Source organism: Anomalospiza imberbis, chromosome 13 (assembly GCF_031753505.1).
Source record: "Anomalospiza imberbis isolate Cuckoo-Finch-1a 21T00152 chromosome 13, ASM3175350v1, whole genome shotgun sequence".
Lineage (NCBI taxonomy): Eukaryota > Metazoa > Chordata > Aves > Passeriformes > Viduidae > Anomalospiza > Anomalospiza imberbis.
This window is the reverse complement of record NC_089693.1, coordinates 14,180,622-14,205,699: the sequence shown is the minus strand read 5'-3', so window position 1 is coordinate 14,205,699 and position 25,078 is coordinate 14,180,622. Positions and strand designations below refer to the sequence as shown.

Below are 25,078 nucleotides of genomic sequence, written 5' to 3'. Positions count from 1 at the left end.
ACCTCCCCTGGTGCAGCTTGAGGCCTTGTCCTCCTGTCCTGCCGCCGTTCCCTGGGAGAAGGGACGGACTCCTACGCGGCTGCACCCTCCCGTCAGGGATTTGCAGAGCGAGGAGGTCACCCCTGAGCCTTCTCTTCCCCTGCTGAGCCCCGCAGCTCCCGCAGCCGCCCCTCGCGGCGCCGGGGCTCTCCCCGCGCTCGGCGGCGCCGGGCACGGCTCTCCCCGCGCTCGGCGGCGCCGGGCACGGCTCTCCCCGCGCTCGGCGGCGCCGGGCACGGCTCTCCCCGCGCTCGGCGGCGCCGGGGCTCTCCCCGCGCTCGGCGGCGCCGGGGCCGGCTCTCCCCGCGCTCGGCGGCGCCGGGCACGGCGCTGCCCGCGCTCGGCGGCGCCGGGCACGGCTCTCCCCGCGCTCGGCGGCGCCGGGCACGGCTCTCCCCGCGCTCGGCGGCGCCGGGGCTCTCCCCGCGCTCGGCGGCGCCGGGCACGGCGCTGCCCGCTCCCCTCACGCGCGGGGCGGGCCCCGGGCAGGGCGGGCGCTCCGGGCCAGGTGCGCCGCTCCGCGCCTGCGCAGAGCCGCGCGCCGGCCGCGCTCCATCCGGGCACCGCGCTCATTGTGCGCGCGGCCGCCGCGCTCGCCCGCCCGCTCTAAAATGGCCGCCGCCGCCTCCGCTCCCGCCGCCGCTGCTGCGGGGGCTCCCGCGGCTCCCGCGGCGCCGCCCACCGAGAGCAAGAGGATCAGCGACCTGCGCGTCATCGACCTCAAGTCGGAGCTGAAGCGGCGCAACCTGGACATCACCGGCGTGAAGACGGTGCTCATCGCCCGGCTCAAGCAGGTGAGCGGCGGGCGCAGGCCCGGCCCGGCCCGCCCCGGCGGCCGCTGCTGCCGCCCGGCTCCGGGGGCGTGGCGCTGGCGGCCCTGCGGCTGTCCCGGTGTGGGGGGCGGGACCTGTCCCCGCCGTGCCGCCGGTGCCCGGGCCGGGGTCCGCCTCGCCGAGCCCCCCGCGCTGTGTACGCTGTGGGCCGGGCTGGGCGCGGTGTCCCGGCCGGCGGAGCTCCCCGCCCCGGCTGGCGGAGCGAGCCCCGCGGCCTTGCGGCCCGCCCACCGCCGCGGGCGCCGGAGCTCGTCGGGCGAGCCCCGGGGCAGGCTGTTGCTGAAGGGTGTCTGTGCTTCCCGCTGTCCTGTTTTTGAGCTGCCCTTAATGCCATTATGGATGTCGTTGTGGCCTTCTAGTGTTACGGTTCCAAAGAGAAGCGTGTGGATCCTTGATAAGCTGTACTTCCAAAGTGTCATTTTAACAGCTGAAACTCCCAGCCTTTATCATTACTGTTCCCTTGCTCTTCTCCAGCTTTAAGGGAAAGGTTTAACTCAGAGTCTTTTGCCAAATATTTTTGAGATGCCGAAGGAACTGTTTGGCTTACCGACTTCTACTGAAGTCAAACTGTCCAGCTTTCCACGGAAAGCCATTAAAAATTGTATTTTTTTTTCTCATTTAGGCTATTGAAGAGGAAGGAGGTGATCCAGACAATATTGAAATAAGTGTTTCAGCTGACACACCCACCAAGAAACCAACTAAAGGCAAAGGTTAGGATCTATTGATATACTTTATATTCTTACCCAGGGTTTTTTTTTTTCATGTATCACCTTAAAGAAGGACTGTGGTCTATATTTTGGGTGCAGTTGTGACTTTACTGTTTATAGCTTCTGTCATATAAGAAGTCGTTTGCCTTGCATGTCTGCTTTCAGTCACTGTATGTAGACAATGTGTGGGGATGCTGGAGCAATATATATTGAGCTATAGATAGATAGATGGAAAATGACTGGGTTAAGAGATGTGTGTTCTGAGGTAGTGGCTGTAGTGCCCCCAGCTCCTGGAGAGCTGTGCTGAGTGCTGTGGGTGAGCTGTCAGGGGTTTGGCGTGTGCTCAGAGATCTGAACGTGGGGTGTTCCAGGTGCAGGTGGAGCAGGAACTGCTGGGGGGCTCTCTGGGGAGTTGGTCCTGTCCACGAGGATCTGTGTGACAGCAGAGGTTCTTCAGCCGTGAGCAGGTGCTGGACTTGGCTGGTGGTGAGGGCACAGCAGTGTGTGGTAGGGGGTCACTCCCTGAAGAGGACCATGTAGTGTGGGTGTGTTAGCACGGTCTCTATTGAAGACACGATTTATAAACATGAGTTTTCTGAATAGATGTTGAAGCCTCACAGTGTCTAATGAAGAGATTTTAGTGTTTCTGTTGTGAGAAATTAATACTTGGATTTTGTGCTGATCTGCTTGGCAGTGATTTTTTCAGATTTTTCAGCTCTGTTTTCTTTTGCCTGAGAATTTAAATACTGCTTTGTGAGTTTGGAGTCTGGGGGATTTTAGGTTGGGTTTGTATTTTCAGTTGTTCTGGGAGCATCTGTGATCGATTAGCACTGGGAAAGGACCTGTCTGCTTTATGCACAGCACTTTTCATTGAACAGACACACTAAGAATGTTCACACATGTGCTACAGGGGCCTGTTTTGGACGTGAACAGTCTTAACACCACTGTCTCTTGTCATGGGCTGAGTTTTGTGGTGAAAGTGATTATTCAATCAGTCTGGTGCTCTGAATGGTGAAATTAGTGTCTGCTTAGAAAGTTTGAATAACTTCTTTGCACTTTTCACACATTAGAGAAGTGAAAGGAAATAAACTTTCAAATGTGGTTTTGTTTTTTTTTTTTCTATGACATTACTTTATTCCCTGCTTTAGAAAGGTAACTGCTGATAAAGATAACTACATGGAAGCTAAATAAGGAAACTCTTCCGCAGTTTTTCATACAGAGATCTAAATGGCTCCTTGTTCTCCTGTGACAAACACTTCTCTTATCTACTGTTTTTTATCTTCCTAGTCTCCAAACTAATATCATGATATGCATAATGTTCTTGAACTGGTTTCTTGGGTAGTTAGACTATTTTGCTTCTGCAGAGGTAGTTTGCCAATCAGTGCTGCTGCTGCCTGAGGCAGGGCTAAAGTAGCTCCTCCTGCCACCTCTCCTGTGCCCCAAATCCTAATGCATACATATGACATGTGTGTTCTTGGTAAACCTCAAAGGAAAATACAGTTGGTGAAGTTCTTATCAGTTCACTTTGCAAGCTCAGGAGTTTGTCCTCATTACTTTTTAGATTACAGAAGTCTTATGAACAAATTTTGTGTCAAAAGTATGGGGAGTTCATGGTGGAAGATGAAAAAATTCACTGTTTAGTCTAGGGGAAGTATTTTTTTATTGTAATGGTTTATTTCTAACTGTATGAAATAATACATTGTTTGATTTTTAACTGCTCACTAAAACTGAGGTGTTTTCCCTCTTTACTGATTTTGCTGACAGATTGATCCAGGCCTTTTTGCTAATGCTTGTTTTCCCCCCACCATGCAGCTTCAGACTAATACAGATGGGTCTTTAATTATTTTACTACTGGACAGCAATAAAATTAATGACATTACTAGTTCTATAGTATTTTTCCCTGTGCTATTATTGCTGTACAAGGGAGAGTAGGAGTATTAGGTACTCATTTACAAGGAAAATACATCTTCAGGAAAGGCCAGGGAGTAGAAGTGGTCATTAAACCTCCTCATAGCAGCCAGAAGGGGAGGCCAGTGGGAGGGAAAGAAGGAAGAAGTTGTCCTTCCAAAAAGCCCCAAAGTCTGTCTGGTGGCTGTAGGGTTTAGATCTGAAAGTCTTCTGTAACCAGTTTTACTGGAGCTCTTAAGGTCTGTGGAAAAAGTGTGATTCTGATTCCCTAGCACTGTCTGTTACAGCAGCCTGGTCTGGAATATTGATAAAGGCCAAATTAGAGTGGGAATGGAGTGGGGGGAGGGAATGATACATTTCTCTTTCCTTTCTTTTTTTGTGTGTATATTTACTATAAGGGAGAACAATACTCAAAAGATTTAGAGTGGGACTTTATTTCATACAAATTTAAAAATGCTTGCAGAAGGATTCTGTAATCGAGCAAGAATCCTTGATCAATCCTCATGCAAAGTTATTAGAAATTTACCACTTTTTCCAGATGCTGCTTTAATTAATTAATCAGGGTAAAGACCTGCAGATCAGCTAATCAGAAGATTATACAGGCATATAGGTAAGATCAGTTGGTTTTGCCAATTAAAGTTTGAAAGGAACAAATGCCAAGTGCTCCTTTTTTAAGTGCCTCAGTTGTGCATCTCCTCCCTAGCATTTAGTAGCTGTGGAGGAATTTCTTTTTGTGAAAAGATGACAGGTTTTGGAAAAAGCTTATCTTTTCAAGCCTGACCATTCTGCTGCCTAGTCTGGTCTCTAGAGGAAGTTTCCTTACTACTGGTATGAATTATTTTTCAAATGTTTCTGATATGAATGCTCCTTTGAAGGATCTGCAGTCAGAAATGTTCTTGAATTTTGAAATATTAAAGTTGGTAATTGAAAATTACTTTCCTGATGAGTTGTGGAATTAGTGTGGGTGAAGAACAGATTTTTTGGCTGATAATTTTTAACTTTGGAGAATTAATGTGAGCAGAGATGGTTTTTTGCTGCTGTACAAGCTTCTGAGGCCAGTTGTATACATGTTAGTTTGTATCTTAAGTACCTCTCTAGTTTGCAACTGAATTTCCAGTTTGACAATACTGTTCCTTGGATCCAAAGCTGACAGTGGCTGGCTTGTAGTATTGCCCAAATAGCTTTGACTTCTTTATTAAAGCTGTTTAGTTACTTAAATATAAGAACAAAACAAAGTAAACTAAGTTGTACACTTAGATTTCACCGACCTTTCTTTCTAAAATCAATGAATGACTAAGAACTGTATTTTTTAGCCACAGTAGAAGACTTAAATATTCCTGTACCTCATGGTACCATTTCAGAATTAGAAAAGAATTGTTTCCTTTTGTTAATATTGTGGCAAATTATACTTTTCAAATTGCAGTAGGCCTCTTAATGTTATAGAGAGTTTATTTAATTGTAAGGATTTATCTCCTCTTTACCTCTTATCCCATGTTTTCGATGAATCTTTAGCATTAGGTGTGAGAGAACCCTGTTGGGAGTTTCAGCAGGAATACCAGAAGAAATACAAACACTAATTCTTCCAAAAATTCCTGATAAGTATGTGTCACTCTGCTTCTGCCTGAGATGCAGATATCTAGTTCAAGAGTTGTCCAGAATACACTCTTCTGTAATTCTGTAAACACGCAGGTAGCCTGAATTCTTCACATGGAGGACCTTGAATAGGTAGAATAATCTTGTGCTACTGTAAGGCTTGTAAATGAAATGAAAGCTAAACCTGCATAATGCAAAGCCAACAAAGATGTTCTAATTCTTCTACTTACTTATAAGGAGAATATTTGTTCTCTCTGTAATAGTCTGTTGCAATTTTATGGCGTGTAGCAATTGTTGTTGCCAGAAAAGGGATTGAGCATGGCTTCTAAAGGAGTGCCATGACTCCAAGGTAAATGAGTGTTTGTGTTGTTAAGCACCCAGATCTGTGGTGAATGCTGCATACACACTGACATTTTCAACAGCCGCTGCTTGGATAAACCTGTACAGAAATGTGGGTGTTGACAACTTGTGTGACTGCAGACCAGCTGTGCCTCTTGTCTGGAGAAGGTTCAGCTGCTCTGGCTCTGTTTGTTAACTTACCGTTTAATCAGGTCAGCAGTGGTCTGGAATAAGTTCAGAGAAGCAGTCATTTTCTGTAAGGTGTGTGTTGCAATCTGATTTTAGTTATGTGAATTTAAGACCAAGTGTGCCTTTAAGCAGCACACTGTAAATGAGTGTCAGTCGGACAACTGTTGAATTTTTTGTGGATGCTGGATTTTGGCAATTTACTCTATCAACATCTGAAAACTGTCTGTATCAAAACCTTGAAATGCCACTTTTGAGTGGCATAGTGTAACTCTAACCAGAGCAAAGTAACCTGAAGCACAGAACTTGAGAGGGAGAGCAGACTTAAACCACTTCCTGGCTTGAAGTTGAAAAGTGAAGGTCATTGTTCAGGTCTCCTTATGCCTTGGAATACCTCTGGTACTCAGAGTAAATGGGACTTGCTACAAAGACAACAGACATAGTATAGAAGGGCTAATGAAATAATTACTTAATCTAGTAGCAAATAAAAGATAAAACAGCTTCGTTACTGAATGCTGTAACTTGCTCTTGATGAGGACCAGTCCATAAAATACAGTTCTCTAGCTGCTATTTCATAATGGTGGGGCTAACTTGAGGTAGCTTTGCCATTGGTTTGGTTTTCTTTTCTGTTCCCTGTAAAGTCTCGGCTCTAGACCACCAGCCATATTTCCTTAGGCAAAATTATTTAAATTATTTAAACAGCTTTCATGATAGTCTATGCTAGAGAGTTGCTAAATACGTTGAGCATCTGCCCTGTGTGCTTGCCGGTCTCTGTGTATGCTTAGCTGGATATGGGATGCAGGAAACGCATGGTCTTTCAGGTTTAACACACAAACTGAAACGTGAGAGGGTAAAACAGAAAGCTGTGGAATGCGTGTAGAAATCCTTGCTGTTTCTCATTGCTTTTTATTTATGTTGAAGATATCTGGGATCTGTAGATTCTATCACAGAATGCTAAAAATCTAGCACAAAATTTGAGTTAGTCTTTGTTTCAGGCATCAGCTGTGATGCACATCAGAAACTGTCCTTTCCAGTGGAAGTCCTCTTCCTGAGAAGAGCTGGCTTCCCTTAGCACCTGTGCAGGTGGCTTTTTGCACCAAAATCTCATAAATCTATTGCCTTACAAGTATAAAACAGGATTTTCTGTGGGTTTGGGGATTTTTGTTTGTTTGTTTTAAGTGAAGTAAAATCAGTGACACTGACTTTAGATTTGGAAGTTTAAATCTCATATTTTGCAGTTGCAGAAATAGCTTCTGCCTTGTGCCTTTTCCTGGAGATCAGTGTGTGCTTGTTCTGAAACTAGCAATGTGCTTTTTCTAGGAGTATGGTCATAGTGCTGCCTTTCAGGGAAATGAGTAAAAGCAACTGGAATCCAAGCAAACCCAATAGTGTGTACTTCTTGCCCTGTAGTTGAGTACTTTACAGCTTTGAAGTGCATTTAAGAACTGCATATGAAAGACCATGGAAAGTAATGGCTGAAAAAATTGAGTATTTCAGCTAGCAGAGATGTCCATACTGTGTTGGACTTTGGCTTATGGTTTTCTTTTATATTCCTTTGGAATAACTATAAAATTGGTTTAGTCATTCATTAGAGGTTGAAGGGAGGAGGGAAGATTCGATGCCGAAAAAATGAAGCATTAAGTGCTAATTATGACTGCCATCTCATTTGCATTTGAATTGACACTGAGTTTCAGTAGAAGATACAGTAAAGACACTTCCTAACAGAGCTGCTTTTGTACCTTGTGCTAATCAAAACTGTTGCATAGGCTAATCTTTGATGGACTGAATCAAAGAGACAGAACCTTCTTCAAAGGGTGTGTTTGTGTGGAGATGTTTCTGTCTAGTGTTCTTAGGTCTTGTTTTTCAGAAGAGTAAGGGAATGCAGTGGGTTCCAAAGGGAACTGTGTCTAGTCATCATCCCCACAGAGACATCTCTAATAGAAAAGTGTGTCTGTGCTGGAAGAGCAGAATTCCTCAGTGGAATAGGCCCTTAATACAGTAAAGCATATGTAGAAAGCAGAAGTGCTGCACCTACTCAATTCTTCTGCCTCGCTTCATCCTCTACTGAAAAAGGTGGCTTGGAGAGGCTTGTAAGTGCCATGCTTGTGGATATTCAAAGATGCAGCTAAATAAAGCCCTGAGACATTCTCTTGTCCTTGGAACTTCACTGTGATTTTCAGCAGGCAATTGGGTGACTAGATGACCTTTAGAGGTTTGTTCTAACCTAATTTCTCATTGATGTTAGTTATCCTCTAAAACAAGACCTTTCCAAAGTCATAATGTCTAGTTAACCTCAGTAATTCTGGAAGGGTTTAGTTTCTAGTTCAAAGTTCTCCTTAATTCCCATTATCACTCAATATAGAAGGATGTGTATTAAGAGCAGTAACTTGTATGTAACCACTTGTTTATTGAACAGCATTGATTGTTCATTCTCACTCAGCTGACATTTTATCTCCTTATCTTAAAAATTACTCAGTTTTCGGAGGGCTGTATTATAGTGAACAATCCAGCTAAACTAGAACAAGTAAGTAGAGAACAATAAAGTAAGGCCAAACACATAATCAGTATTAAACGTGTGCTCTACATAGCAGGTCTAGCCACAGCATATCCCATCATTTCAGGTAAAAAGCAGGAAGCTGATGAATTGACTGGTGATGCTTCAGTAGAAGAGGACTCCTTTGTCAAGGTAATAAAAGTATGTAAAAACTTTTCCCATTTTGTATTTAAGGTCAGTGTTTGACTTCAGTTAATGAAAAAGCTTCCATTTTCTTTGTGGTAATTTATGTGGAAATTTGGAGCATTGTTTTTACTGTATTCACAGTGTGATGCCTAAGGGTATGAAGCTGGGGGGTTTTTAAAACATGATATGAATTTTATTACGAATATGAGACACTGATCCAGCAGTGAAACACTGATTCTAGCAGTGATTTTTTTAGAATAAAGCTAATACTTTTAGTTGTATTAAGTATTTGTGTTCATACCAAAAGGAAAGTGAATTGGAGACTCAAGATGCAAGTGATCAAGATGGAAATGATGAATTGAAAGACTTCAAAGAATCTGTTGAAGATGAGAACTTGAATTCTAAAGAACTACCATCTGCAGAAAAGAAAAGATATCATGACCTGGAACCAGCAGAGACAACAGAAGATGTGGAGAAGGATTCTGAAAGTCAGGTACTTGGCTATATTTTACATTAATTTTTCTTAGTGTTTGTTACTAGGAAGTCAGAACTAGTTTTTCAGTTTCTCTTGCTTATCTCTAAAAGATAGGGTTTTTTCTTTTTACTCTACTTTACTCTTTTCTTTCTATTTGCCTTGATTTGTATTTGAATAGTCCTGAAACAAATGTGGCACTGATTGATAAAATTCTGCTCTGTCTATACAGAGTTAGTTCCTAAGTGGTCCTTTTCCCTTGTACTAGCAGTGACTTGTGCCTTTCAGTTCAGTGCTCAGATTCTTTACATCAGGAGAACTGCTCATGGATGTTCACATTGTTGAGTGTGTATCCACTTACATGTTTACTGATCTAATGCAATCTATTGACCCTCTAAATGTTTGAGTGTCTTGTAAATAGTTTGCTTATCTTATCCCTTTTCTATTTTTATAGGAAAATGAAGGTCCAGACATAGAAGATTACACTTTTCCAGCTGTCCATGTGAGTTCTAAATCCATTCTGTTAAGCTGATTTTCGTGTCTATTTAGTAGGAAAAGATCACTTTAGACTGTTTTTTCTGTTCCAGTGTGCATGTTAGAGTCAGATGATGTAAGACTGTGAAGGTAAACTATATGGGAAGCTTTCATTCAGATATTTAGTAATGCAGATAATTGTGATACCAAGTAAGTTGACCTATTTAAAGACATAATTCATGTCTACAGTTTGGGATTGTTCAGTGCCTAGAATATTCACAAAGAGTGTGTCTTACACTCCCTTAAAAACGTATCAGAGGGCTATGCCAGATGCTGTTGTAGTATTTACAGCCTGTACAGGAGTTTAGAACTTCTGTTTAATGTAGAAGTTTGCCCTTGAGAATGTGGGGAGTGCAGAACTGGGCGTGATTATTTAGGGATGCTTTTTGATGTTAGTACTAATGTCTGATATCTCTAAGTTCAGAAATTCATTCGGAGTTACATGGAACTGATGTCTGGAAAGTGACATCTCATATGGCATGTCTTGCTCTGTGAAACTAATGGGAAATAAGTAAATACCTCTCCAAATCAGAGTTTCATTTTTAAGTAGCTGCTGGAGGGAGGCTACCTAGTTTCTGACTTCTCTCTTGAGCTTTAATAGCTAATGATGGACTGCTTGCATTTCTTTGAAAGCAGTAATCAGCAGCTTGACAGACTCTGAAAGCTTTACTAAGACATGGAATAGTTTAGAAATGTCCCATTGAGTTGAGGGGGTAAGACAATATCTGCATGTCTCAACCAACTGCAAACTGCAAGTATTGCAGATAAATGCCAAGTTGTTTCATAAAGAAGTTTCATAACAGTTTTTAGAGATTTGACAAGGGAGGTGCATGAGTTTGGTTCCTGGATAATCTTTGGAAACAGTTTTCAGTATTTACCTTCATACAATAGATTTTCCATGAAAAATACAAACTGTTCTGCTTAAAGTTTCAAAATAGGAGACATTTAGTGTTGACTTCCTTTTCTTGCAGGATGGGGAAGATGAAGAAAATGAGAAAGGTATGTCTAAAGTTTAATAGAGTTCAGAGGTCTTACTCTGGTAGATCAGGCAACTTTCTCTTGTAACATTCAATCTCTACTAATACTAGGCTTATCTCCAGCACTAAGTATCAGTTGTCTCCTCATTGAGCTCAGCACCTGGAATCACTGCAGTCAGTTTATTTCACTCCTAAGAGTTACTTTACTCTTAAGAGTTGGTTACAGTACTTATCAGTTACTGTGGTGGATGTATAATATAGTTGCAATACTATGATTCTTAATAAAAACCCATAGTATTCAAGGACTGAATTTAATACACGGTAAGTCTTGATGCCAAAGCTTCCAACTTGCACTGCAGTAACTGATGTTGAGTGAAATGCTGCACTCTCACACTGAAGTTGAGCACCCCACAAATGTATGGACCATCATATGCTTGGCTTACTGTCACTTAGAAATACCAGTTGTACATAGGATGGTAAAACAAGTGTTTGAAAACCTGTGGAGTGGCTACCATTTTTTAAGCTGTGCTCATTAGTGAAACTATAGAAGGAATGTAATGCATTTGGGCAAACAGACTTCCTGGACAGAAGTCATAAGGATTCTACATTTTGTGGACTCGAAAGGACATGGAACACCATCACTTTACACAAGATGGAATAAACACATTACTGAAGCTACAGGATTTAACTACAGACTCCATGTTTACGAGGGACCCCATGGCCGAAGTGTCTCATCTGTGCAAATCCAAGAATACAGTTGGAGATGTCTCTGTGGGACTGAGATGGAAAATCTTTCCAGTGGATGAAGATTGAGACCATTTGTCTACGAACTCTGGATTAAGGCTCACCCGTCCATGTTCTGCAGCAGCCTTGTACAACTCACTTGACTGCCAAGCAACTGCTTGGAAAGGAAAAGAACAGCGAACACCGACGTGGAAGACTGGCTGGAATTCTCCAAGACTGTAATTCTTTTGGATTTGGGAAGGTTAGAAGTTCTGGAACCGGGAAGATTCAAAGACAGATTGAATCAAACTGTGAACATCCAAAGCAACTATGTTCTTCTGGAATGCTAAATCCTAAACTGGAAAATGGATACTTCTTACGAAGAACGGGTATCTCCAGGATGGAACCATATTCTCCCTCCTAATGTTTTGGTATTTGTCTCTAGAAAATGTGTTTTGCCATGAAGAATAAGTGATCCTGGGTAAAGGATTTATATTTGTGTTAATACACCTTGTGTTTTTTCTAACCTTCCATCAGTGCTAATAACTGGCTTTGTATTTTCTAGGTCCTATTCTAGCTTATGCATATGAAATTGTTTAAACTTCTTGTTTTGCCATATTTATTCCTGTTAAATCCTCTTAGATAAAGCAGGTTCTGGTGATGGTACACAAGAAGTATCTAAACCTCTTCCTTCAGAAGAAAGCCTAGCTGAGGCTGATCACACGGCTCATGAAGAGATGGAAGCTAACACCTCTGTGAAAGAAGCTGAGGATGATAACATATCGGTTACAATCCAGGCCGAAGATGCCATCACTCTGGATTTTGATGGTGATGACCTCCTAGAAACAGGTAAAAATGTGAAAATTACAGATTCTGAAGCAAGTAAGCCAAAGGATGTGCAGGATACCATTTCACAGAGCCTGGAGAAGGAAAGCAAGGACTATGAGGTGACTGAGAACCATAAAGATGGTAAGAAGGAAGACTGCGTGAAGGGTGATCCCGTCAAGAAGGAAGCCAGAGAAAGTTCAAAGAAAGCAGAATCTGGAGACAAAGAAAAGGATACTTTGAAGAAAGGTCCCTCGTCTACTGGGGCCTCTGGTCAAGCAAAGAGGTTTGTTTTTCTATGTCAGTTCTTTACGATACTGAGTACCAGCATTCAATAAGATCACTCTACATTAAGGGGGTAGCAGCAAGAATCTTATAATTAGTATCCTATGCTCCTGCCTATAGGTTTTTTGACCGCCATAAGTTACTTTTTAAAATTCAAGATCTTCGTATAGACACTATGTCCTACTGATTGCATTGTCGAATTGTCAGCATTTATTTATTTTTTTCAAATTGACGATTTTTTTAAATGCCCTTGTGATGATGGTAATGAACAGCTATCAGTTCTAAGAACACAAAATGAAGTCAAGTCCCCGTCCTGAAATCTGGAGAAGATTGCCATATATCCACTGAATAGAGTTGTCAGAAAATCTAGATCTTCAGGCATCTTGGGGAAAATCAGTGCAAGAATCCATAAGGGAATCATTTGTTCAAATATACAGTCTGGCCCTTTTTCATTTTTATTTTTTGAAATGTTAACTTGTCTGTTAGTGTTAGTAGTATAAAATGCAACACCAAATTCTGTAGTTTCAACTTTCTTCTGATTTTTTAAATTTGCTTCTCTAGCTCTGCTAAGGAATCTAAAGAAAGCAAGACAACATCAAAGGATGATAAAGGTAACTATTATGAATTAGAGTGGTATTTCTCGAACTAAATGCTTTCCTGATTGAGAAATTGCTTGCCACGTAATAAATTGGCTTATATGTTGGAACTCAGCCATCTGTAGATTATGCTAGAGGTACAGTAGTCATTTGCTATATGTATGTGTCCATATATTTTGTTTCTCCTTATGCCAGATTTGTCATAAGATCAAAAATACTTATTCTAAAGACTTGATGAAAATACATTCTTCTGTTGCAAAATACTTTCTGGAGCAAATTCATTTAACATTTCCCAAGTCTTTGTTTTGATGAGAAGCTATAATTTTCAGATAAGCCTGCTGTAACTTACAGCAAAACAAGCAAAAAATAATTGCAAGTACTTAAATGTAATGCCAATTAAATTTTTTGTCTTGTTTGTAATTCTAGCTCATTTTTAAATCAACTGAACTCTCAAACAAGTACTATAGCTGAGATGCCAGCTTGCAAAATTGCACTTGTGGCTGTTTAATGTATTCATTTTGAACCTATTTTTTTGCCTTGGAGTTTCCACCTGTTTCCATAAAATCCTGTATTACAATTACAAATTTGAAGAGTGGAGCTCAAGAGCACATATATGTCACCAGTTATACTGATGCTTCATGGTTGAACAGATGCATTTGTGTGAGCTCATGTGTCTCCTTATTTTACCTACTCCCTTTCTGCCAAAAACCTTTGTCACAGAATCTCTGGCATAATACTAAGGAACGAATTAAACTTTACCTGCTAAATGAATTTGAGAGGAAATTTTTGTGGCAGACATAATTGGGTCTTCTGTTGATGTGTCTTTTCATGACAGTTACATGCTTAAAATGAAACTGAGAGCAGATTTGCTGTGTCTTCATTGATGTAGCATATGTGATAACTGTGATAGTAACTGTTTAAGCCTTTCTTAATATACACAGCCAAAGCCAGTTTAGTGGCTGTTGATTGGTATTTATTGATGGTCTCAGTGTGTCACAGAACCATAGTGTTATGGGTTGGAAGGGACCTTAAAGATCATCTCGTTCCAATGCCCTGCTGTGGGCAGGGACACCTTCCACTATCCCAAATTGCTCCAAGCCTTGTCCAACCTGGCCTTGGACACTTCAGGAATGGGGCAGCCACAGCTTCTCTGGGCAACCTGTGCCAGAGCCCACAGGGAAGAATTTCTTCCTTATATATCTAAACTAATATCATGATAACCTTAGTATGACCATAAATGAGACGTTGCCTTTTTCTCTTAGTTAATCTTGATGCATTGAAGAAACAAAACTATCCTTTTTTTTTCCCTCAAGATGGTTAAATTACCTTTTAAAACTCTGCATATCACCAGATTTTCCAGCTTCAAGATGGAGATCTAGTTCTGGTCTTGCCTGTAGGACTGGCTACATTTTAACATATCCCAAAGCAGTTATTTTATTTAGCAGCAAACAACAACAAGCTGAACTACATAACTGAAGACTAAAAGATACTGGGAATGAGATTACATGAGTTTCTTTTGAGTTCTTATCGCTGTGTTGTTGCAAAAATACCTAATACATGGGGTGAGGGAAGTATTTAAGGCACATGGTGTTTTTCCAGCTTTTATTTAGTATTTTCTTTAGTATGTGGGAAAGAATTTTGGTGGGTTGAATCTAGTTCTACATCCAGTAGTGTTTTTAAAAAACTGCTCTGGATGAAGCCAATACTTCAAGAAGTTGTGGAAATTGACCACATGACTCTGGAGGCTGGGATTATCCAAGTCTCCTGTATTTTCCTTTCTGCTGTCTCTGGTAACTTGAGCAGTGTACAGACATCATGATGGAGACCAAATACTGTGTGCAAAACACCCCATTTTTATGGATGGTAGCTAATGATAGGGGCCAGATTTTGAAGCTAAATGTACATACCCAAATGAGGAGTAAAGCATGCCTTTAACAAAGATTTGTATTATTTTTCTGTCTCTGTCCTTTGGGTACAAGGTAGCCAAGCTGTTGGTCTCAATACACGGTTAAATGAATGAAATCTTATGGCATATGCTTTTTTTTCTATAGAAGTCTTTTCAAGAAAGGTAACCAGATAAGCAATTACTTAGAGGTAACAGGCTAAGTTTCTCTTTTCAGCAACACTTTAGTTAAATATTTGTGGTACCTCTGTCTCCTTAATTTTTTGGCTGTTTTGTAAAACTTGTTTCAGGAAGCGCGAGCAGTGTTAGTGGTAGCAGTGGAAGTTCAACTAGAAACCTGTGGGTTAGCGGACTGTCTTCCAACACAAAAGCTGCTGACTTGAAAAATCTCTTTGGCAAATATGGAAAGGTATTTTATGGGGTGTGATACCATATGTGTGGTGTGTGTCTATTCCCCCTCCTCTATTCAATTACAGAAATTAATACTTTATTTAAGTAAAGGTTTGAGAGGAAATGTCTGACCAGTTCAATCTAAAACCCCATACTGCAGCAGTAAGAGTGTATGCTTACAGGAAGAACCATATGTTCATTTTATAAGAAGTTTTTCTTCCTGTGGAGGTAAGATAAGTACAAAAGAAATTTCACAAATACTTGAATATTCTGGTCAGGACTGGCTTTCAAAATAATGATGGCTATGTTCGTTTGTAGCAACTGTATTTAACCACGAGTGCAAGATAGTGTACTAACTGATAAAATTGTAATACTAACAGTTTTGTAGAACATCCTGCTTTGGGGAGAACGTTTTGAAAATCTGTTCTGAAGGCTTATGAATGGGAAGAATTGGTAAAAATGTGACATGTAATGTATGATTCTTTAGGGACTCTTTCAGTGATTTAATGATTTTTTTTTTTTTACAGTCTGCTTAAATTAAGTCTGTTTTCCCAATTTTGGTTAATTGAAACATACAAATTCCATAGAACAATGCGAAAATCTTGAAAGCTAAGCAGTCTTCTAAACCCAGGGATCTCATTTTCCCAAAGGAGTTGCTGATAACTATGTGAATTTGTAGTGTTAGTGTAAGCCTGTGCAGATGTGGCATTATTGTATCTGGGGAACTAGTTAGAACCTGAGCACTGTGACTATCAAGTATGTGTATTGATTATGGCACATCTGATGTTTCCTTTGAATTTAGTAGGTGATTTTATTTAGTGCATTCACAGGTGTGGACACCTGACAGAATATTTTGTTGAAACTTCCAGTTACTTGGCTGTTTTCACTGTAAAGCTGCTTGGTACTTACATTTACGTAGCTTCCCAGTTTTAAAATTGATTGGGAAATATTTCATGACTGTACCATGACAGTCTAGACTGCTAAAAGATAAAACTGATGACAGCTAGAAAGATAGAACTGTTGCCTTTAGAGCTTGACTGTGACAAAAAGACTGGCTCCAGCAGCCATAGAAATTCTAGCAAGGAGGAGGAGCACAAAGGTTAATACCTTCTCAAGAAGCAGATGTCAGAGCTGACTGCTAAAATGGCTTAACTGACACACTTGCTAGATGACTTTGAAGGTTTGGCTCCCTTATTAAGTTACTACATAGTACTGCTTATACCTTCCTGCTGTTAATTGGCAGCTGCTGACTTTCTTTGTGGGGGTTCATCTGTCAGAGATGAACCGTCAAATTCAAGTCAGTGGTGTTTCTGTGAATTTTGCCAGTAACTGAAGAGAAGCATTTAGATAATGGGCATGAGGAGGTGACTGGTCAAAAGAGGATGCAAACATTAATATGCCTTGATGTGCAAGTTGGGATAAAGTTCTCAAAGCTTTTGAGAATTTGGGCGTGTCAGTTTTTCTAGTGGGGTGGGAGTTATGTTGCTGATGAATTGGGGGGGGGGGGGTTGGGGTGAATTTATTTTGTTTTCTTATATACTAGGGTAAAAATCTTATTGGAATACCATAATTTCTGTAGAAATGTTTCTCTCAGAACCTGAATTCTTCCTGTTTGCATAGGTACTTGGTGCAAAGGTGGTCACAAATGCACGAAGCCCGGGGGCAAAATGCTACGGCATAGTAACAATGTCCTCTAGTACAGAAGTGGCCAGGTGTATCGCACACCTGCACCGCACAGAGCTGCACGGACAGCAGATCTCTGTGGAGAAAGTAGGTTTCATAACATGAAGACTTTTCCCAGAATAGACCAACTTTTACAAGACTCTGTATTAACCTATTTGCTTTTGGAAAAAAAATAGGTAAAAGGTGATCCCTCCAAAAAAGAATTGAAGAAGGAAAGTGATGAGAAATCTAGTTCGGGTAGGAGCATAGGAGATAAGAAGACTGCATCAAGTGACAAAGCCAGCAAGTAAGGAATTTCACATCTTCTGAAATTGTGAAAATCCTCTAAGCTGAATTTCTCTCATTGGATTTTTGTATTCTTTTTCCTAATAAGAACTCCATCAACCAAAAAAGAAGAAAAGAAATCAGAGAAATCTGAAAAAAAAGAAAGTAAAGAAGCCAAGAAAACAGAAGGTAAAGATGAGAAGAGTGATAATGGAACAAGTGGCCCTAATCAAGAATCCACTAAAAAAACTGAAGAAAAGAAAAGAATAAGTATGCCATATAGCCATATTTCCTCCTGTTGAATCTGTGTGTCTGACTTGTCTTGGGGGCATGTTCTTGCTCTTTCTGGAAACCAGACATTTAAACACCTGTTCTTTTTTAGACTCCAGTAACACATTTATTACTTCCATACTTGATACTAATATTTAATTACAGGCATGTTCTGGTATGTTTGTCCTACCAGTACCAGATCACTTCGGAGATTTAGAAATGTCACGAAGGAGAATTTTTTATAGGCAAATAGAGATAGTTGTGTGTGTGTTTTTAAACCTTCTTTTATTTTTCTTTTTTTTTGTTTCCCCCCTTCACTAGGTGGTAAAAGCCCAGGTCAAGTTGTAGTTTTAGACCAAACAAAAGGAGACCAAGGCCACACTAGGACAGTTAGAAGGGGAAGGTTTGATAAAGTAAGTATCTATAGATTTGATGCAATCCTTACCTGATTTGATCCTACCTTGCAGTTGACTGAAGAGTCAGTAAACTATCACTAACTGTTAAGCTTAGATGGAAGCTTTGTATGCTTTGGGATTGCTAAGTCATTAATCATACGTGAACGTAGCATCCAGAAATCTCCCTAAATGAATGAGACTTCTGAAATAACCATTGTAATCTCTATCTATAGCCACAGATATTGAGGAACAAAGAGCGTATTATTCAAGAGAAAGTGAAATTCAGGGAATACAGGGGTAGAAAGGATATCTTGCCTTTTGAAAAGATGAAGGAACAGAGATTGCGAGAACACATGGTTCGATTGGAAAGAATACGACGAGCTGTTGAACTGCGAAGGTAGTAATTCAACTTTTTGCTAAAGGCTATTGTATACATTAATTGATCAGATACTATATTTAGAAATCTAATCAGAATTTATTCTGTCAAGCCTTCTAACCAGATGTTAAAGTCTGGGACTCTACCTAACAGTATCTTTTATGGGAATTAACAAACTCCAAAATTTTTGTGTAATCTTTTAATAGCTATAATAATATGTACACACACAGCTTAGAGTTTGTTACAGTGGGGGATATACCTCATAAGTGTTACTGCATGCCAGTTTTCTTTTTGGAAACGTGAGAAGTAGACTAGGAGACAGGGCCAAAAGTAGTGTTTGGGATTTGCTTGTTTGTTTGTTTTTAAACTGAGAATGTTGTATCTCTAAATGACAAGCATAATGTAATACTGACCCTTTAAATAGAAAGACCAAATGGCTACACTGTTATGTTCTGCTGTTTTCATATGGCCAAAAGCTTGCAAAGAGCAGTTAAATGAGCTGTGTTGTTAGCTGGGTTTCCCAAAACAAAGGGAAACAATTCCTAAACAAAGGAATTCCCAGCAAGCATAAAGCTTAATGGAGAAAATGCCTTTTGTGCTTCCTCTAGGCTGTATTATGGGAGGTAAAAAGAAGAAAGCAAAATGAAGCTGTTCATGTGCAACTCAGAGTGGTCGTGACTGGCTGTCTGTCGTACTTTTCTGGACAGAAAACTCTAAGTAAATGTTTTGTTAGCTTGAAGAAGAGAAGAGCTAAAATAGCATTTATTTTTTAGGTCCAATCATATTCTAGGCTACTGAATACTGTTGTTACTGTGTGCCACGTGACAAGTGAGAAATCCAAATTAAGAATAAAATACATCAAGAAATGATTATTTTTAATAGCTTTTCCTGTCAGTTGTCTGCTAATGGTTCTGTAGATTAGCAAAACCACTTTGGCTACTTGGGGCTAAAAGGAGAGTAGACTTCTGGTGCAAGGACTTCTGTGAAGAGCTTACTCTGAATTAGTTTTTGAATGCCTATGCCTAAGGTGACGTTAGTTTTGGATGACAGAATTTCTCAGATGAATTTCTGCTACCTCTTATTTTTTCTTCAGGCGAAGAGAAATTGCAGAGCGAGAGCGCCGCGAGCGAGAACGGATACGGATAATGCACGAGCGAGAAGAGTGCCTGCAGAGGGAAAGGGAGCGACTCGAAATTGAGAGGCAAAAGCTGGAGAGGGAGAGGATGGAACGGGAGCGTTTGGAGAGAGAGCGTGTTCGGATTGAACAGGTGGGCAGAGCTGGGCTCTGGACTGTGCAGGAGATTTTTGGAGGATGGCCCAGTTCGCCCTTGCAGGGAATTTTGCTCTTCACTCTTCTACCCAGTCCTTTTTAGAAAACCCAGCCAAACATTACATAATTTACATTGTACAACAACGGGAGTCTTCATCTTGTTTGCTTGGGAGTAATTTGATATAAAATACTTGCTGCTGTAGCAGCTATACAAGTCTGTCTCTAAACATGAAGTACAATGGATCACTTTGTCTATACCACTCTTCCATAGTTTGACTAGATTTTTCCTATAGAATACCACTGCAAACTTCAAGAAGTATTTCTGGGTAATAAATACAATAGTAATACAAGAAATTACCTGGAGACATTTCTATGTAACAGCCAATAGCATCTCCAGAACTGTTGTCTACTTTTTGCGAAATATTCCCTGTGCTCTTTAATCTTAGATGCTACCCAAGGATGAATTTTATCAGATCACCTTTAGCAGAAAACTGACAAGGGATAGGTGTGTATCCTTGCTAACTGTTCTCTGGGTATGTCTAGTAAAGTCCTGCTCTGTTTGTGCGTCCTTTCGTGGCAGGAACGTCGGAAAGAAGCGGAGCGAATTGCGCGGGAGAGGGAGGAACTCCGGCGGCAGCAGCAGCAGCTCCGCTATGAACAGGAAAAGAGGAATTCGTTGAAACGTCCACGGGATGTAGATCACAGGTAATTCTCAAACTGGTCTTTTGCAGTGCATAATAAAAAGAAAGAGCTACAAGCCTTGTATGAGATTTGAAAACGCATTTGGACCTGAAGCAGGTCTTCACAGAAGAACTGGATTTCTGGTATTGCTTTGGTTTGACGTTAGTTTATGACAAACATGAAACACTCCTTATCTGTAGGAGGGAGCTTTGAAATTAGAGAAGCATCCCATTAATTAATTCTTACTGTGTGAAAAAAACACAATCCAGAGCATTTGCTGAGAAAAGCTGTTCTTCCTTAATGGTTGAAGCTTCTACAGAGTATTTACTGAGAAAAGCTGTTCTGCCTTAATGGTTGAAGCTTCTACTTTAAGAATTCATATTTCTGCTAAATGGATGGCTAGTTTGGGGTGTTTTCTTAAATTATTTTGTCCACTGCTCTTTAAAGAGTCTACCTTTGTCAGTGGCTTTCCAAAGGTCAGATGAGCATCTCCTAAAATAGACAACTGACTCTCAACAATTTTCTGCATATTAGGCCTTGATTTGGCTACACGTGACTGATGAGGGTTCCTTTGTTTTGGCTAAAGGAGAGATGATCCTTACTGGAATGAGAGTAAGAAGATGGCTCTTGATACAGATGCACGTTTTGGCCATGGCTCAGATTACAGCCGCCAGCAGAACAGGTTCAATGATTTTGATCACAGAGAACGAGGCCGATATCCAGAAGGTTCTTCTGTTCCATCATCTTCTTTTGATAGGTAAGTTTAGATAATGGAGCAGGTATTTGTGAAATCCACAGAGATGCTGGCACACTCCTGACTGTTCAAAACTGAATGTGGTGCTGAAGGCTTTACACAGTTCTGATATAATAGAATTGCAGTACTGTCCTGACATTTCTTGTGTCTTCGGGACTGGCCACTTTTATCATGGAATCTAATCTGCTTTTCTCTGAGGACTTTAAATTAGCTACCTGGTGGCCTTTTTTGTGAGACCCTTCAAAAGGATTTTTGCAATTATTCCTTTCTCTTTCACATCTAGTCACAAGTTCCTGTGGATTACCTGTGTAATTTACTGTGCAGTAAATGCTGGTTCCAGATGGAACTTCAGGGTTCCAGTAACCACTAGTAAAGCTAAGACCACATAATTGTACCTTCTGGAATTCTGCTTTTAGGTTGCAGTGAACTAGAATTGTAAATACAATTTTGACTTGAGAAATACAGCATTCCCCATTTCACAGTGGGCAAAAAGGCAGCCCCATAGTTGCTTAAATTACACTGACCAAAATGGGAACAAATAAATGCATAAAGAAATGTTTAACTGGCTGTTAGAACTCAAGCTCAAAATCACAAATTGTAGACATAAATACAGTTTGGGGTGGGAAGGATTTCTGTTCTGCATATATAGTAACGAACAACTAATACAAAGATGAGCGATATTTTGTATCTTCATGCATGTGCTTACACGTGCAGAGAAAGGTGAAAACGGGAAACAAGTAATGATTCTTTCCTACTTTAACAACTTAGGCGAGATCGTTTTGTAAATCAAAGTGAGGCAAAAAAGACTCGCCCAACAGCACGAAGAGAAGAGCCGGGCTTTGAGAGATACCCCAAGAGCTTCAGTGAGTCCAGAAGAAATGAGCCACCACAGCCAAGAAGCGAACTCCGGGACACGGACAGACGCGAAGTGCGAGGAGACAGAGATGAAAGGAGAACAGTGATAATTCACGACAGACCAGAAATACCACACGGCCGACATCCCAGAGAAACCGGTTCCAACCCACCTAGGCAAACAAATTGGAAGAGCGAGGGAAGCATAAGCACAGACAAACGGGACGGCAGGTAAATGTGCTGACTAACCAGGGAAAGTACTGCTTCTTGTAGAATTTATCCATAGTAGCAATTCCTCAAGAATTAGTGTGTAAAGAGAGAATAGACCCTCTCCTCCTAAAGAAAAGCATTGGAAAATATGTAGGGTATCAAATGCTAAATCTCATCTAGGAACTGATTGCTGACTCCCAGCAGTCTGTTCTTAATCATGAGAAGCAACACAGAGTTAAGGAGGCTTTTGTGTAGAATGCAGATGTCAATGACTAGCATGTGAGCTTGAATTATTTAAAAAGCCACACAGATCTCAAGGAATGTTTCTAAGAAGTCAGCTGCAGGTTGCTAGGAACCACAGGAATCTCTGCTGTCTACATGTGCTGTGATTTGGTACCAATTCAACTATACTGAAACCAAAATTTTGATGAAAGCAATTTTTACAGAGGCGAGCGGCCGGATCGGTCGGGAAGGGAAGTGTCCGGCCACGTGAGGGGAGCACCTCCCGGGAGCCGCAGCAGCGCCTCCGGCTATGGAGGCAGGGAAGGAGAACGGGGCGTGATGGGAGAGAGAGGTGGAGGACAAGTGAGTCACCTTCTTGTGTTTGTGTGCACGAAGGAGAGGCTGGAAAATGCAGGCTCATGCTGGAAGAATGACCATATAACATCATCAAAATGATTCACAAGCATTCTGCCTATTTTCAACTTAGTTTTCTTGATGTTAAAGGTTCTTTATTAATAACCCCAAAAATGACAGAAAAATTATCCTATTCTTCTTGTCTGGCATCTTTATGATAAGAACAATACCTGGGAGTAGATGATAAAGCTTTTGAGAATATGTTGTCACCTTTTCAGGGTTTTTACCATACACTCACTGCCTGCTATTTTCAGTGCAGTTTGTAATTGTAATTTGTAATGTGATACTGAGTGAAAATCCTTCTGCAAGACTTGTCTTTAAAGACTACAGATTAACTCACTCCTGCTGGTATTTAAATCCTGAAGTACTTAGAAAGTATTAATGTTCTTCTTCCTGAGGTTTATGCTAGTGATAATGAGATCAGGGCAGAACTGGGAGTAAAGTGTGAGTTTGTGGAACCTCACTTGCTGCATACCCACACATTCATCATTGCAACTAAGTTTCTGTTACCAAGAATTAACAGGAATATTGTAAACATGTGTGAGCAGCATATGGACTGAAATCTTGAAAGACTTGTGTTTATCATCTGTAAGCTTATCTTTCTTGACAGGCCTGTTTCTTGTAGCTAAAACAGCCTCTTCTTTGTGAGAATGACTAGCTGTCACTTTCTCCCCAGCACTACAATGAGGACAGACATGTTGTAGAACGCCACAGTCGTGAAACTGGACCAAGGAAAGAATGGCATGGACCTAGTTCTCAAGGAAGTGGCTATCATGACACCAGGAGAATGGGAGATGGCCGTGGAGGAGGGGGCATGATGGCTCCACATACAAGGTACAGAAACCACTCCTTCCTCTCCGTTCCCTACTGAGCCCCTGCAAGCTTTGGTGTCCTTAGGAAGGGCAGCAATGTGGGTAGCAGCAGGGTGAGTCCCTGTGGCTGCTGCACAGCCACAGCCCCAGCCCCAGCCCCACCTGTCTGGCCAGCACAGGGCTCCCCAGGAGTGCTGCTGCTGGCAGTGGGGCCCAGCAGCACAGCAGTGAGGGACTTCTTGCAAAGTCTCTTCTCCTGCATGTTTTCAAGTCTCTTTTGAGACTTACAGTTTGACAGTTGAGTGATAGGAGGTGTAAGAATGTTAATACCTTTGCACCAGGAGTTTAGGTATGTATCATAACACTTCTTTTAAAACTTCTGTTTCCAGTAACTCTTCACCCATTAATAGAGTTGTACAGATCACAGGCAATTCCATGCAGAGGGGAAGTGGCTCAGGATTTAAGCCATTTAAAGGTGGACCTCCACGAAGATTCTAAGATCTACAGCTGTTTGGTCTCAAGATAACTTATTGAAATTTCTTGTAAACTTTCTTCGATTAAGAACAGGAAATCTTGTCTGGAAATCCTGGTTAAATTTTTTTAATTTAACATGATTATTTTCCTCTCAATTTTGGAGGCATTTTCATAGTTACGTTGTAATTTTGGATAGGTTTTGTGTATCTTTGATAAGCATTTTCCCTGAGGCACTAGAGCTGTGTAAAAAGAAATTGGAACCAAATATTTGTTAATTCTGTACAAAAGGATAGTTTGCAGCTGTGTGCTAGTAGTTTGATTTGCCAACATTAGCTCTGTGGTGTCATGCTTTAAAGTTAGCTACTTCTCACAACATCCACAATAACCTCCATTTTGAAGGTTGTCCAGACTATTATCTCTGCTTCCTAATTTGTAGAGAAATAAGATTTGTTCTTTCATTACTGGGTATTATGTAACCTATTTTTGCAGAAGGTACTGTTACATTGAGTGCATTTATGTGTATTCTTGCAAATGTATTCTTTTGAAATAAACCTTCATATTCTGTATAGCTTCTAGTAAGTCTTTAAAGCAGTCTGTGGGGAAGGAAGGCAGAATTAAACAGACATGTTGGTATAGCAAATCAAAGCATGGATGCCATTAGGTTCTAACTAAAACTTGTCTCCTTCACTGTTACTGAATTGAAAAACTTGAAAGCACATTTGCTCACAGAAGAAAGATTAGAACCAAAAAATAGCAAAATACTCAAGCAAGGCCCAAAGGAATAATTTCAGTTTGCTTTGTGTTTAGTAAAGCCTCTGTGAAGTTTGAATCAACTGGGGTTTTACACCAGACCACCACAAACTCTGCTTATAGGGCTTGAGGACTCCTGCAGCTGCTCCTGATGTGGCCTTGAGCAGAAGGCTGCATCTTGTTCAGCCTTTTGGTTTGGGCCAGCATGGACGGGTCTGTGTTAAACCTTTCTGGCCCAAATAGAAATGCCAGGCAGCCAGGCCAGGACTCATTTATCACCCAGCTAGGGTAAGGGAAGAGCTACAACTCTGCTATTCAGCAAGGGAGAAAAGCAAATGAATCCCATTTGGAAAAGCTGGGTGGTGGGTGGTTACCCAAATGAACAGGGGACTCCTAGCAGAACAGCAGAGCTTAGGAAACAGTCCTTGAAGAACAAGAGCTGGAAGGGTTTACTGATCCAGATTGTCTGTGAAAGAAGGATTGAAGTTTTTAAGGCATGAGGCAGCAAGATGCCGATTTCTGCTTGCTGTGTGGAAGAACTGCTAAGCACCTGCAGTGTTCCAGGGGAATCAAGAGCAGAGCAGAGAACGAGTTCAAGTAAACTGGTTTTGAGTAAGCAGCCTTTCAGGAAAGATGGAGGAGAGAGAAACAGAGAAACCTT

General features: G+C 41.1%; 1 protein-coding gene across 7 annotated transcripts; it reads left to right on the top strand.

The window, feature by feature from the left end:
* Positions 1–603: 603 nt before the first annotated feature.
* SLTM (SAFB like transcription modulator) lies at positions 604–24,233 on the top strand. 7 transcript variants are annotated; one of them, XM_068204084.1, is made up of 21 exons: positions 604–833; positions 1,495–1,582; positions 8,227–8,300; positions 8,593–8,778; positions 9,212–9,259; positions 10,263–10,290; positions 11,688–12,102; positions 12,663–12,712; positions 14,891–15,009; positions 16,611–16,760; positions 16,850–16,959; positions 17,047–17,207; positions 17,529–17,620; positions 17,836–17,999; positions 19,072–19,246; positions 19,829–19,953; positions 20,516–20,686; positions 21,452–21,766; positions 22,180–22,330; positions 23,058–23,215; positions 23,583–24,233. In XM_068204084.1, exons 1-21 carry the CDS (start codon positions 651–653, stop codon positions 23,689–23,691), a joined length of 3,072 nt encoding a protein of 1,023 aa, XP_068060185.1. In that variant the 5' UTR covers positions 604–650; the 3' UTR covers positions 23,692–24,233. The 7 variants fall into 7 exon arrangements, with proteins under 7 accessions (XP_068060185.1, XP_068060186.1, XP_068060188.1 ...); XM_068204085.1 differs by having other exon boundaries at positions 11,634–12,102; positions 17,047–17,126; XM_068204087.1 differs by having other exon boundaries at positions 605–833; positions 8,227–8,291; positions 22,192–22,330.
* The last annotated feature ends 845 nt before the right edge of the window (positions 24,234–25,078 follow it).